Source organism: Papaver somniferum, chromosome 2 (assembly GCF_003573695.1).
Source record: "Papaver somniferum cultivar HN1 chromosome 2, ASM357369v1, whole genome shotgun sequence".
NCBI classification, from domain to species: domain Eukaryota; kingdom Viridiplantae; phylum Streptophyta; class Magnoliopsida; order Ranunculales; family Papaveraceae; genus Papaver; species Papaver somniferum.
In genome coordinates this window covers 110,501,055-110,514,337 of record NC_039359.1, presented here as the reverse complement: position 1 = coordinate 110,514,337, position 13,283 = coordinate 110,501,055, and the positions used below count along the sequence as shown (strand labels likewise).

The following is a 13,283-nucleotide window of genomic DNA, read 5'->3' as shown; positions in this document are numbered from 1 at the left end:
AAAATATTCATGCTCTTATCACTCATGTGACCTAATCTTCTATGCCATAACTTAGTGTCTTCACCACTACTAGCCATTGCTAAAGTAGTTCCATATGAAGTCCGGTATAAAGTACCGACTCTAACTCCACGAGCTAATACCATAGATCCTTTCTTCACTTTCCAATTGTGTTTCGTAAGCACAACTTCACAGTCATCATCACAAACTTGGCCCACAAACACCAAGTTCTTCTTCAAATTTGGAACTTGTCGTACATCCTTCGATTTCCATGTCGAACCGTTGACTTTCAAGATCACATCACCAAAACCAATGATGTCGCATGCTTCAATGTCACCTAAGAATACTTGTCCATAGTATCCTTCTTTATAAGAGATCATAATACTCTTATCACCCGTTGCATGGAAAGAAGCTCCCGAGTCTATAATCCAAGACTCATCTTGCTTATCCTCAGAGAGTAGTAGAAAACCTTCCGTAATCATCTTCTTGTTATCAACAAGGACCTTCACCGGTTCCGCAGCTGCAACTACGTTGACCTCTTCTTGATTACCTTTGTTTCCATCATTATTAGCACCTTTGTTTTCCGGACAATTGCGCTTGAAGTGTCCTACTTTCTTACACGCCCAACACTCAACAACACCTCTAATCCGGGATTGAGATCTCCCCCTAGACTTCCTCTAGACTTCCATCTGGATTTGTTGTTGTTGTTGTTCCTATTTGAACTCCTGCCTCTATCTTCTTCCTGCAAACTTAAGGCCGAGCCTGAAGTACTAGAACTATAACCTTGTTATATTCTTCTTTTCTCTTCAGCGATCAACTTTTGTTGCACATCATCAAGATTCAACTTCTCGCTCCCTGCGGAATTGCTAATGGTTGTCCTTGCAGTCTCCCAACTCTTTGGTAATGACGACAACAACCGCAAAGCTTGAATTTCATCATCAAAAGTAATACTAACTTTTGAAAGCTGAGAAATAATTAATTTAAACTTCCCAACATGTGTTGAAATCGCTTCGCCTTCTAGCATCTTCAGATTAAATAATTGTTCACACAACATAATCTTCCCCGAGGCTGATGACTTTTGATACAATTTTTCAAGTTTATCCATAAGATCCTTCGTACTAGTTTCCTCTTGTACGTTATTGTAGACTTCTTGATCCGTTAGACATCTACGGATCACGGCTACACACTTGCGATCAAGAATTGGTCATTCATTGTCTTTGCGTGCTCCCTTTTTCGCAACTCCACTCAATGGATCAGCAATCTCTTTCTCATATAGGTAGTCTTCCATCTAAGACTTCCAAAACACAAAGTTCTTCCCATTAAAAACTTTAACCCTAGCTACCGTATTTTCGTTATTATCACCCATAACTCCCACTCCAATCGTACTGCGATAAACCCTAAAGCTCTAACCCGAGCTCTGATACCAGTTATCAGGATTTTCTTAGGGAATCACTGACAACCGCGGAATAACGGATCTTGAGATATTACGATGAATAATAAGTAAACCAAGCACAAGCAAGTATAATAATACGAGAAAGATAAATCAACTCAGAAGACACAAGATTTATAGTGGTTCGACCAATACATACAACTTGTATATATTGTCTACGTCCACTTTGAGCCGCACCAACTCAAATCTTCTATGAAGAAAAACGATTACAACGTCGTGTGAATCCCAGCAAATCCTTGGTTACACCGCAACAATTACCCGAGACGATAATCTTGTCTCTTGTTCCTCACCAATATGCTCTCACAACGAAACCCTAGCTTTATCCCTAAAAGCTATACAAAAAATCTCTCACCGATCTCTTAATCGTTTTCTACACAATACAATTCTACAAGGCCTAATTACCTATTTATATAGGTTACAAACTTGGCCACCAAGAATTATAACGGGTATAGGAAACCCCTTTATTAAAATATCAGTGCTGACTTTAGAAATAATTAATTAGTCTTCGATTAACTAACATTGAGTTCATAATGTCTAACAATGATGTTGATTCAAACCCTAACACTCCTGTCAAATCTGAAAGGACCATTACGGAAGAAATCAAGAACCATTTCTGATGAATTCCGAACTTCAACTAGTAATTTCTCTTCATCATCGTTATCAACTTCTCAATTCTCTCCGATACATCGTATCTCAGCTTCTCCACTTCCGTCTACGAATCGATTTTCAGTAACTGGAAACTCAATAATTGATGATGATTTATTAGAGAAGAATCGTAGTGTTGGTAGTACTATTTCTGATAGAGATTGGTATTCTCCATCTTTTCTTGGTCATCACAGTGCTAGAAGTAAAATTAAGATCAAAACAGTTAAATCATCCAGAAATAATGAATTACCTACTATTCGAGTCCAAAATCGAGCTGCTACTGTAAGTATTGATTCTACTGATAAAGGGAACTCCATTCGTTCTTCTTCGTCATCTTCAGATTTAACTGTTTTAGATCAGAAATTGGAAGAAGAGAGAAAATTGAGAAAAACAGTTAGATTTTCGGATTCTAGCTATCACTCATCATCGACAGCTCGGTTTTCTCTCAAATGGATTCTGAAACGCATAAGGGTTTCAATCAACATTCTGGTTAGTTAGTTTTACTTATTTCCTTTTGAATTGAAATTGAAACTTTACTTGTTCTGACTCTGAGCTTGTTATGTGTTTTATTGCAGCTTATGGTCATATGTATGTTATCTGTATTATACTTGGCTTACCTGCGAATGATAATTGAACAGCTCCAGGTATTAAGCTCTTCGATGAATCTAATATAGGTTCTTTGCAAAATTTTAGGATCAATGTTGTTGTTGTTGTTGTTGCAGGGAGAGATTATTAGCCTTCATAGACTGTATAGAGGAAATGATGTTGATGTTGAAGACAACCGCAAATTTTTGGAGTTTGAAGATGATCGTATTTCATATATGTATTTTGATAATGCTAACAGTAGAACTGTTGCTTTGTATACAGTGTTAATCGTGCTTGTGACACCCTTGCTGTTGGATGTATTTCTTGATTATCTTCCCTCCGTGAAGACACTTCTAAAAAGAACAGAAAATAATGAAGAGGAGGTTCCCTTGAAGAAAAGGGTAGCCTATAGAGTTGACGTATTCTTTTCTGTGTACCCATATGCGAAATTGATTGCACTTCTTTTCGCAACTATACTTCTCATTGGATGTGGTGGGTTGGCATTATATGCTGTCAGCGACGGGAGCCTTGCAGAGGCACTTTGGCTTACATGGACTTTCATTGCTGATGCGGGAAATCATGCAGATAGGGTTGGAACTGGACCAAGGATAGTCTCTGTTTCTATAAGTTCCGGAGGAATGCTTATATTTGGGATAATGCTCGGTCTTGTTTCTGATGCCATCTCTGAGAAGGTGGATTCTTTATGGAAGGGAAAGAGTGAAGTCATAGAGAGCAGCCATATACTAATCCTTGGATGGAGCGACAAATTGGTAAGTCACCACTATGAAGTTTAATTTATATTGACGCTTTAAATATATCATAATATTTTGGTTACTAGCTTATAATATTATATCAGAGTTCAATATAATGGGTTACTTGACGTCAGATTGCATTAGACATTACTATACCGAGGGGCTTTGTGGTCACCTTTCTCATGGTGACTAACAAATTATACACACCTGTAACCTTTGTGTCAATATATTGTAAAAGCATGTATTCCCTCTGGAGCCTTTGCGTGGACTGTTTAGTACAAACCATCTATCGTTTGTTAATTTTGATGATGGATTTGGTGTAAGCTTCTCAACTGGTGTTCTATATGTTTCCATTTACGGGCCTTCCTTTTACCTTGTTGAAGCCTATTACTGGTACGTCTGACAAATGTTGTAGGTGTGGACATTATCTATCTTTTCCTCAGAAAATATCCTGAATTTCTTCCTTGGAACCTTTCTGCCTGTTCACTCACATCCTTTTTCTAGCCTATATTATTGTTGTAGTAGTTATTTTTCGAGTGATCTTATGGCAGTTAGTACCTTCCTTTACATATTTAGAATTCATACCTTTTTAGTTATCCATTTCTTACTTAATTCAGTTCATCTTAGCCTTCATGCTCTAGGGATACCTTCCAGCTTCTAATTTGCTGATTGAAGAGGAAGAATAAGCTCTAACAACCTTGAGGTCCTGAGCTTTTCCCAGTTTATATACCAAAACTCTGGTGATAGGAGATGGTCTGAAAAGTATCTCTATTTTTAACCGAACAGGGGTCACTTCTAAAGCAGTTGGCATTTGCAAATAAGAGCATTGGTGGTGGCGTTGTTGTGGTTCTTGCAGAAAGAGACAAGGAGGAAAGTTAGAGTTTGATTTTATGGGTACCTCTGTCATCTGCAGAAGTGGGAGTCCTCTTATATTGGCTGATTTAAAAAAGGTGAACTAGCTTACAGCTGTGTAACTTTGTAAGTTATGGTTTTATATATTATTTTTTCCAACAGTTATTTCGGTTAAGTATTAACGATCCATATGGTATTTCATCTGCGTATTCTAGGTTTCAGCTTCGAAGGCACGTGCAATAATAGTTTTGGCATCAGATGAAAATGCAGACCAGGTTCGCTCATCCTATGTCAGTATTTGGCGATCATCAATGATGTTGCATATGTATTAGCTACACCAACCTTATTGCTAAAAATTGTTAATTGTATTCTCTGATTAGAGCGATGCACGTGCTTTGCGAGTAGTGCTGAGCCTCAGCGGAGTAAAAGAGGGTTTATCTGGTCATGTTGTTGTAGAGATGAGCGATCTAGACAATGAACCGTTGGTGAAGCTTGTTGGAGGAGATGTCACAGAAACAGTAGTTGCTCACGATGTGATTGGGCGATTGATGATTCAATGTGCTCTCCAACCTGGACTTGCACAGGTCAATCAAAAAGACTAGTGTTGACGACTTAGTTCGTGAACAAGTATGCCCGTGTAGATACGTATGATATTTAATTTTTTTTAGTTTCAAATCATTATTCTTTGGTGAACATTAAACACTTACTGAGAAAAGAGGGAACCACATTGATTCAGAAAATTACCTGCATCAAATTGAGAGGCCCTTTTCATTTATCCCCCTCATATTTATCTGACTGGATCTTAATTTTGTTTGTAGAGTAGTCCGTGGTCCTAAGTTCAGTGTCCTTTTCAACAGAAACAGCTATTATAATGATTGTTAAAGTGATCTGTGCCACAAACAGATTCCAGCCACACTAGACTTGTCTGGATGCACTATTTCTTGGAAAATTTGAGCCATACTTTCTCTTCTGATCTTCTCATTATTTGTCGCACTTTGTTTTGCAAATAGTTGCAGAAGTCTACTGGATAAACATGTTCCACTTATTTGCCAATATAATAATAGCGTACAATAATGCTTTTTGCATACTATTTAGTTACAGTAAATTGTGTGGTTCCTTCTCCTCTTTTACATAATTAACAATGTACGGGAAATGAGGTGGTCATCAGCTCTTATTGTTGAGATTTTTAGCAAACAGGGGTTTCTGATAGTACCTTCCAACTGAACACACTGATACTAAATTTATGGAAGTTGAATACATCAACATCATTCAAATGTATGCTTCTTCTCGATAATGACACATGGTTTTAGCAAGAATTTGTGTGCTTTGCAGATATGGGAGGACATTTTAGGATTTGAAAATGCGGAGTTTTACATCAAAAGGTGGCCAGAATTGGACGGTTTATGCTTTGAAGGTGTGCTAATTTCATTTCCAGATGCAGTACCTTCTGGAGTTAAGGTTGCTGCTAATGGCGGGAAGATTGTTCTTAATCCAGATGATGATCATGTTCTTAAAGAAGGTGACAGAATCCTTATTATTCTTTCACCTGTATTCTGCAGTAGTAGTATATTAGTTATCATAAATGTCTTTTAGATCACTCATGAAGAGGCTCAAAATCTTGTTTCGCGTGATAGGCACCTGTAGAACATGGTCTGACATCTTTGTGCATGTTATTGCGTTTTAACTTTTAAGTTTCAATATCTCATTTGCATTGATTAGTCCTCCTGTACCATGTTTTTTGCAGAACTGAATCAACTGATTGTTTAGGATTATCTGGAAACATAAGTCATTAGCTGATATGATTCTGTGGCAGCTAGTCCACAGCAGGAGGCATGAGACTCTGAAACGGAGCTAAATTAGTTTCTCTTTTTATTTTCACAAAGTGTGGCAAAAGATCACATTGAATTTCACAGCCTGTGATTAACTAAGCACATCGAAATGCGAAGCCCCCAACATATTTGATAGTAGATCCCTTAAGAAGTCATCCGAATTTACAGCAAACAGGTAAATTTTGAGAATATCATACCTACATATGCATAAAAGAAGAAAAAAAAGGTGTGATTGTTAACTAGTACAGTATTCTGCACTCGAGCACAAAGAAGCTGTAGCGGAAAACTGCATTCTAACACTAGATGCATTTTTCTGGGTATTGACCTCGTGGGACAGTGGTTGAAAATTGAAATAGATGGGATTGGGATAGGGTGGAATAATAGAAACATAGTCCCTACCTAGATAGGCGTGTCACCTCAATCTTAAGGAAAATCTGCTTGGTAAATTGACAATATTATCTTGCTGTAGAACTGAACTTTTCACAAATAAAGCTGCCAGCTCAGCTCTGCTTGGAGTCACCTCCATATTGGAATCTGTGGTCTCATTCCCACTGGCAGATTTCTTATCATACCGGCAGCCGCTCAGTTGGCATCTCATCATACTTGAGGGTCTATTGTTGGGCCAGTTACCAATGGTGGATGTAGTCTGATCATATGCATAAAAGTGAAACTGTTCAGTAATTTGAAGGGGGGAACTGTGAATTGACTCAATTGAGACTATATGTCTTGTGGCCAAAAAGGAGAAAATACAGTTATATAGTCTGCTTTCACTTAACCGACTGTTTACTTCTCTATTCTATGATGTCTTGATACGATACTAATTGCCGTCTTGTCTATCTCTTCCGCATGCTACAGGTACGTTGTGGATATTTCCCTAAGATTTTTACCCCTCCAAAATATCCAGAGAAGATACTGTTCTGTGGTTGGCATCGTGACATCAACGATATGATCATGGTAATTTTGTATTATTTAGCTCTTGCTTCCGTCAGATTCATGTCGTAAAAATCTATATGGTTCTGTTTTCTGTTGGCTTTTTTCCTTTTGAACAATTTATGTGTTATAAATTTTTTTGGTAACTTATGTTCATTTAAAAAGGTTTTAGAGGCGTTGTTGGCTCAAGGTTCAGAATTATGGATGTTTAATGAGGTTCCAGTTGAAGAGAGAGGAAGGTCATTGATGGTGGACTTGATATTTCTGGATTAGCGAACCTAAGTCTTGTCCATAGGTACAGGAATGCTGTCATTCGGCGACATCTAGAGAGTCTTCCTCTAGAGACATTTGATTCTGTAAGTGTAAAATCTCTCCTCAAAAAGATGAACTTTGCCTTTCCTTTCTCTTTTACTCGTACATGGCCGATAATTTGGTACCAGTTGGTTCCCTTTGTCTCGTTACTTATTAAGTTATTTTCATGTTGCATCACAATTTCATTAAATTGGTTAAACAAGGATCTTTTCTGCACAATCAATGCGAAATATACACAATACTGGACTTCTTAATCAGTTTGACAGTTGTATATTGATATACACAACACTGGACTTCTTAATCAGTTGTGTGTTGCTGCTCACTAGTACATGATTAGGAGTTAGAACAACCACATAACCTCGAACTTGTTGAAAACCAGGGTGTTTCAAGTACTTTAAACCATTGTTGTTGGAATCGTTATCCCCATCTCTAGTTTATGATGTGTTAATTTTCTTTTGTGAAAGACAAGTCATTTAAATTCTTATTCGCTCAAGTAGACATACTCTACATGTCATTATATGCATCTTTATTTTGATATCCTTATCCAACAGTTGAACTAACACTAAGCAAACAGATTTTAATTCTTGCGGACGAGTCTTTAGAGGATTCCATTGTACATTCTGACTCCAGATCTCTTGCGACTCTTCTCCTCATCCGAGATATTCAGGTACTAGTGTGTACACATTATTGAGTATGTTCTGTTAACCTAGTTTAGTCTGGGAATGAATGAGTACATTATGGAGTATGCCCTGTTATGGACTCAAACATTTCTCATATAATATGTTTTACCCATGGATTATAACTGCTTGGTTGTCTTCTCTATATTCTTCATCTTTGTTTTTCCTTTGAAAAACTATTAGTGCCGTATGTAGGAAACATTATTTGTTTCTTGGTTATTACTAAAAAGTCTGCCTTTTGCATGTGGAACTACTTCAGTCTAAGAGTATAAGGAAGCAAAATCCCTTCAGCATGTTGGATTCTCTCATAGTTCTTGGATCCGCAAAATGCAGCAAGCTTTGGATAAATCAATAATCATCAGTGAGTTTCCGGATTCTAGAACAAGGAACTTGGTTTCCGTTTCGAGAATTAGTGATTATGTGTTATCCAATGAGTTTGTGAGCATGGCACTGGCTATGGTGGCAGAAGACAAACAGATAAAATCGGGTTCCCGAGGAACTCTTTGCTGAAGAGGTATATTCATATTTCTTTTTCGAATTAGCATACCAGGAACGATCTCATTTCAACACCTGCAAGTTCAGCTAGTTTTTCCTCAAATTCAAGAACAAATAGATGATTTTCTTATTAACATTAACTAATGAATGTTGCCAAATTTTGTTACAGGGAAGTGAAATGTGTATAAGACCAGCAGAATTCTATCTTTACGATCAGGAAGAGTTATGCTTTTATGATATAATGCGTAGAGGACAACAAAGACGAGATCGTTGTTGGTTATCGACTATCTACGGCAGACCGTGCTGTAATTAATCCTCAACAGAAACTAATACCTCATAAATGGTTCCTGGATGATGTTTTCGTTGTCATCTCCGGTGGTGATCAATAATGGAGCATTTTTGCACCAAGTAGCTCCTGTCGTACTAATCTAACCTGATAGCATGCAATGTTAGGTAGCTTTTTAAAGTTTTTTTGCTTCTGAGACTCGGAAGTTCTCGAACATGATTCAGAATAAGAATAATTAAGGTTCGCATTGGTCTAAAATAGAAATTGGTCAAATACTTTTTCCTCTCGTTTTTCTTTTTTGAAGCATTTTCCTTTCGTTCTAATCTGTAGAAATTAGGATTCTGTCTAATTTCGAGCTCAAATTGTGTAATATTAATTGCAGAATACTGTTCTACCATACTGTAGAAGCAGTATGACACGAACAGTTGTATAAAACCAACCTGACAACAAGCACGTATTGCCGGTGTCATTGTAGAACAGTGGTAATCTTTAAAATAGAAGCATCATCGGAAAACAAAGGGTCACTTAGTTGGCAGAAGCATCGGCGTTGATTTGGCAGGAAATTCTTGGATCACCGAATTTAATAAAGTTCGCGGAAGTTTTTAGTACCTTATATGTTCTGTGACCTAAAACTACCGTTTCAATCCAGGGGGAGGACCATTGAAAAAAGAGAAAACAAGAGTTACTATGAGACGTCGAGATCCTACGCTACAGGAACAATAGAGGTCATTAGACAGGGCAGTGACTAAATGGAACTAGTACATGCCATCCTCGTTATATATACCCTTTCTTCTCATCTCTCTTTCTCTCTCTCTTTTCTCTCTAAACACTCCTGTTCTCCATTGAGTGGTGATCTCTCATCAAATGGGTTTTTCTTGTGTTTTTAGATACATTTTCTTATATTCTTCCCTACTCTTTCACCTCCACGTTTACAAAGCTGGTAATAACTTTTCTTAATTTTTTAAAAATAAATTTCTTAAACTTTTCATGTTTTTACTGTTTTTTTTGAATTTTCTCAAAAAAGTTTATGATGAGTGTTTTGATGATGGTCAGATGGGTATGATCAATTGGATCCACATGGAATGATAGACATCAAATGGGATATCCTAACTTGGGAAGACGATACATACAATGTAAGTTTCTCTTATTAGTTCTGTTCTTCCTTTTGATTCTTCCAAAGATGGAATTAATTGAGTGGTTTGAACGATTTAAATTCATTTTCGAAATCGGTGCATGTCAGGAAGTTTTTCATGCAAATTTAATTAAGAAATCTTTGACTATACAGGTAGTAAACAATATTCTTTGTAGAATCCGCAACGTAATTAGTGAAAATTTTATTGTTTTGGTCAGGGTAAACATTTGACTTGATGTCTCTGCCGTTGAATGGTATCGGAAAGTGTTACAATTTAACGGCTCTGATTATCTTGGTGGGGAACAAAGAATATTTCTTCCTAGTGGGTCCCGCTTAAAACATTGTCATGCTGATATTTTTGTGCAGTGATGTAGCCTGGCTATTTGTTAATTCTTTCTTACTTGTGCTTTAATGGCTTAGTGTAACATGATGTTTTTATACAGGCACAAATCTCCATACTTAATAAGCAAGCATTTCGGCACATTGAAAAACCTGGGTGGCGATTAAGTTGGACATGGCAAAATAAGGAAGTAATACGGAGTATGTCAGGAGCAGAAGCAACAGAACAAGGTGATTGTACAAGAATTGAAGGAAGTATACCTCCACACAGTTGTGAGCAGCAACCAGTGATTATCGATTTATTACCAGGAGCACCTTATAATATGCAAACAAGTAATTGTTGTAAAGGGGGTGTATTAACAACAGAAATCCAAGATCCTTCGAAACATGTAGCATTTTTTCGTATGTCTGTTGGAAAGGCACTGTTTATGGAGATTATTAATGGCACTGCAAAACCCAGTGTTAATCAAACTGCGCCAGCAACACCAGCTGCACCACCACCTGGTGATGGTGATCAAGGGAAGCAGCGTGATACGGGTAAAGATAAGAGGCAGTCTCCGGCTAAAGTTGCAAGTCATGACAAGAATCACAAGAAGAAGCATCATTTTAATGTTAAAGGAGTAGACTGCGAGAAGAAAGAAAAGGAGATGAAGAACAAGTTTCATGATAGTCATAAGAAGAGAGTTTTAATAGGTAGTGACGCTGTTGGTGACGATGCAGGTGATGGTCATAGGAATACTACAGTCAAAATCCGAGACCCAGTAGATATGATTATACCTCAGAATTTCAGTATTGGCATTCCTGGTTATGCTTGTGGACCCCCAAAGATGGTTGCACTAACTAAATTTCTTGTGGATAACGGTCGTCGTAAAACACAAGCTCTCTGTAAGTATATCGATTGTCCTAGAAATTCCCTTCATTCGTTTTCTTGTGTTTCTATATATAAACGAATATTGTTAATTAGCATCCTATTGTAGAGTGTGTAGCATATTTTGTTGAAGCTTTTCACTGATGCTGTCGGTTCTTTGCCTTCTCTAATCTAAATGAGTTGTTAATTTTGCAGATACATGGAAATTGACGTGTACCTACTCACAAGTGCAGGCATCACAAACCCCTACATGCTGTGTTTCAATGTCTTCATTCTACAACAGAAACAATCGTTCAATGCCCTACATGCAGTTGTGCTTGTCGTAGAGATCCAACTAAACACTGCGTCGAGTAATTAATATTCACTAACCTCTTTAACATTTTATATCTTAGCTTTACATTTTCATTCGTTATAACAATGGTTGGTTTCTATCGTATTTAAACAGTCCCACAAAAGATCTGCAGCCTCTAATAGAACTTCCACACAGTGAGGATGAAGTTGTTCCTCCTAAAGTTAGGTGTACAGACCATATGTGCCCAATTAGGATTCATTGGCATGTCAAAACAAGTTATAAGGACTATTGGAGAGTCAAGGTTACCGTGCACAACTTCAACTACGTTAACAACTACTCTGATTGGAGTTTAGTTGTGCAACACCCAAACTTGTAATGACAACTGCAAGATGAAACTTAGCTTATATAAAGACAACTCTCTTTATTGATGTTTAGAACATTTCTCAAAACTAAACACAAGCTCTAATCTTGCTCGTATGATCAACCACAACTTTGGTGATCATATATATATATAGAACTATGAATTCCTTTTCCTAATCCTATTACCTTATTACATGTCTTTCCTTTTCTTAGAACTAGATGACTTCTAATTTCCTTAGAATTACATCAATTTCCTAATCTAGTCCTAACCAGCTTGTTAGTGACTTCTATGTTGAAGTTAATCCAACATTCTTCCCGTTAAGCTTCAACCTTACCCGTGACATATCTTGTACTCCAATCAGTTGTCTCACTTCTTCAAACTTGATCCGAGCTAATGCCTTTGTCAATATATCTGCTTTTTGCTCAGTTCCAGGTATGTGTTCTACGTTAATGACCTCCTTCTCGATGCATTCTCGTATGAAATGATACCTTTTGTGAATGTGTTTCGTCTTCCCATGAAACATTGGATTTTTAGTGAGTGCAATTGCAGACTTATTATCAATCTTGATGAGAACTTTTCAGGTTCTCTTCCTTTGATTTCACCCAACAGTTCTTGAAGCCATATTGATTGTTTAGCCACTTCTGTTGCAGCCATAAACTCAGCTTCACAGGATGAGAGGGCTACAATGTCTTGCTTCTGTGAACACCATGTAATAGGTGCTTCTCCTAGATAAAATATATGACCAGTTGTACCTTTTCCATCATCTTGGTCAATATTATGACTGCTGTCACTATACCCAACAATTCCTTTTGATCCCCCTCGACCATACTTCAATCCACAACTGATTGTTCCTCTTAGATATCTTAATATCTGCTTTATTACATCACCATGAGACTTGCGTGGACTCTGCATATAGCGGCTTGCTACTCCCACAGAGAAAGCCAAGTCTGGTCTTGTGTGTAACAAGTATCTAAGACATCCAACATTTCTTCTATAACTCGTTGGATCAATCTCAGCTTCTTCTTGTGCTTTTGAAACTTTAAGTCCAAAATCCATTGGTATCTTAGTTGGATTACAAGTTTCAAGTCCTGCTTCTTTCAGAATTCTCCTTGCATAAGCTTCTTGTTTAATCTGAATCCCATCTACTCCTTGATGGACTTCTATGCCAAGGTAATAAGTGAGTTTTCCGAGGTCTGACATCACAAACTTTGATGACATTTCTCTCTTGAACTCATTGATCACCTTAAGGGAGTTGCCAGTCAAAAATAGATCATCTACATAGAATGCAATCACAAGAAGCGTTCCATTTTCTTCTCTTATGTATACTGATGTTTCTTTAGAGCACTTAACAAATCTAATTTCTCTTAAGATTTGATCTAACTTTGTATTCCAGGCTCAAGGAGATTGTCTTAGACCATATAGAGCTTTGGATAACTTATAAACCTTATGCTCTTGTCCTTTTACTTCAAAACCTTCTGGTT

The 13,283-nt window shown here is 37.3% G+C and overlaps 1 protein-coding gene and 1 pseudogene across 1 annotated transcript; both read left to right on the top strand.

Moving 5' to 3' along the window:
• The first annotated feature begins 1,941 nt into the window (after positions 1-1,941).
• On the top strand, positions 1,942-9,096 carry LOC113348791 (annotated as a pseudogene).
• A 543-nt stretch (positions 9,097-9,639) lies between these two features.
• LOC113353797 (protein COBRA-like) lies at positions 9,640-11,494 on the top strand. Its single transcript, XM_026597290.1, has 4 exons — positions 9,640-9,750; positions 9,864-9,943; positions 10,386-11,166; positions 11,345-11,494. Exons 1-4 carry the CDS (start codon positions 9,675-9,677, stop codon positions 11,473-11,475), a joined length of 1,068 nt encoding a protein of 355 aa, XP_026453075.1. The 5' UTR covers positions 9,640-9,674; the 3' UTR covers positions 11,476-11,494.
• Positions 11,495-13,283: the final 1,789 nt, after the last annotated feature.

Excerpts from the sequence above, each read along its gene's own strand:
- LOC113353797 (XM_026597290.1), top strand. The coding sequence starts at position 9,675 with ATGGGTTTTTCTTGTGTTTTTAGATACATTTTCTTATATTCTTCCCTA. Across the intron at positions 9,944-10,385 it reads GGGAAGACGATACATACAAT|GCACAAATCTCCATACTTAA; the intron begins GTAAGTTTCTCT and ends GTTTTTATACAG. Across the intron at positions 11,167-11,344 it reads TCGTAAAACACAAGCTCTCT|ATACATGGAAATTGACGTGT; the intron begins GTAAGTATATCG and ends TTAATTTTGCAG.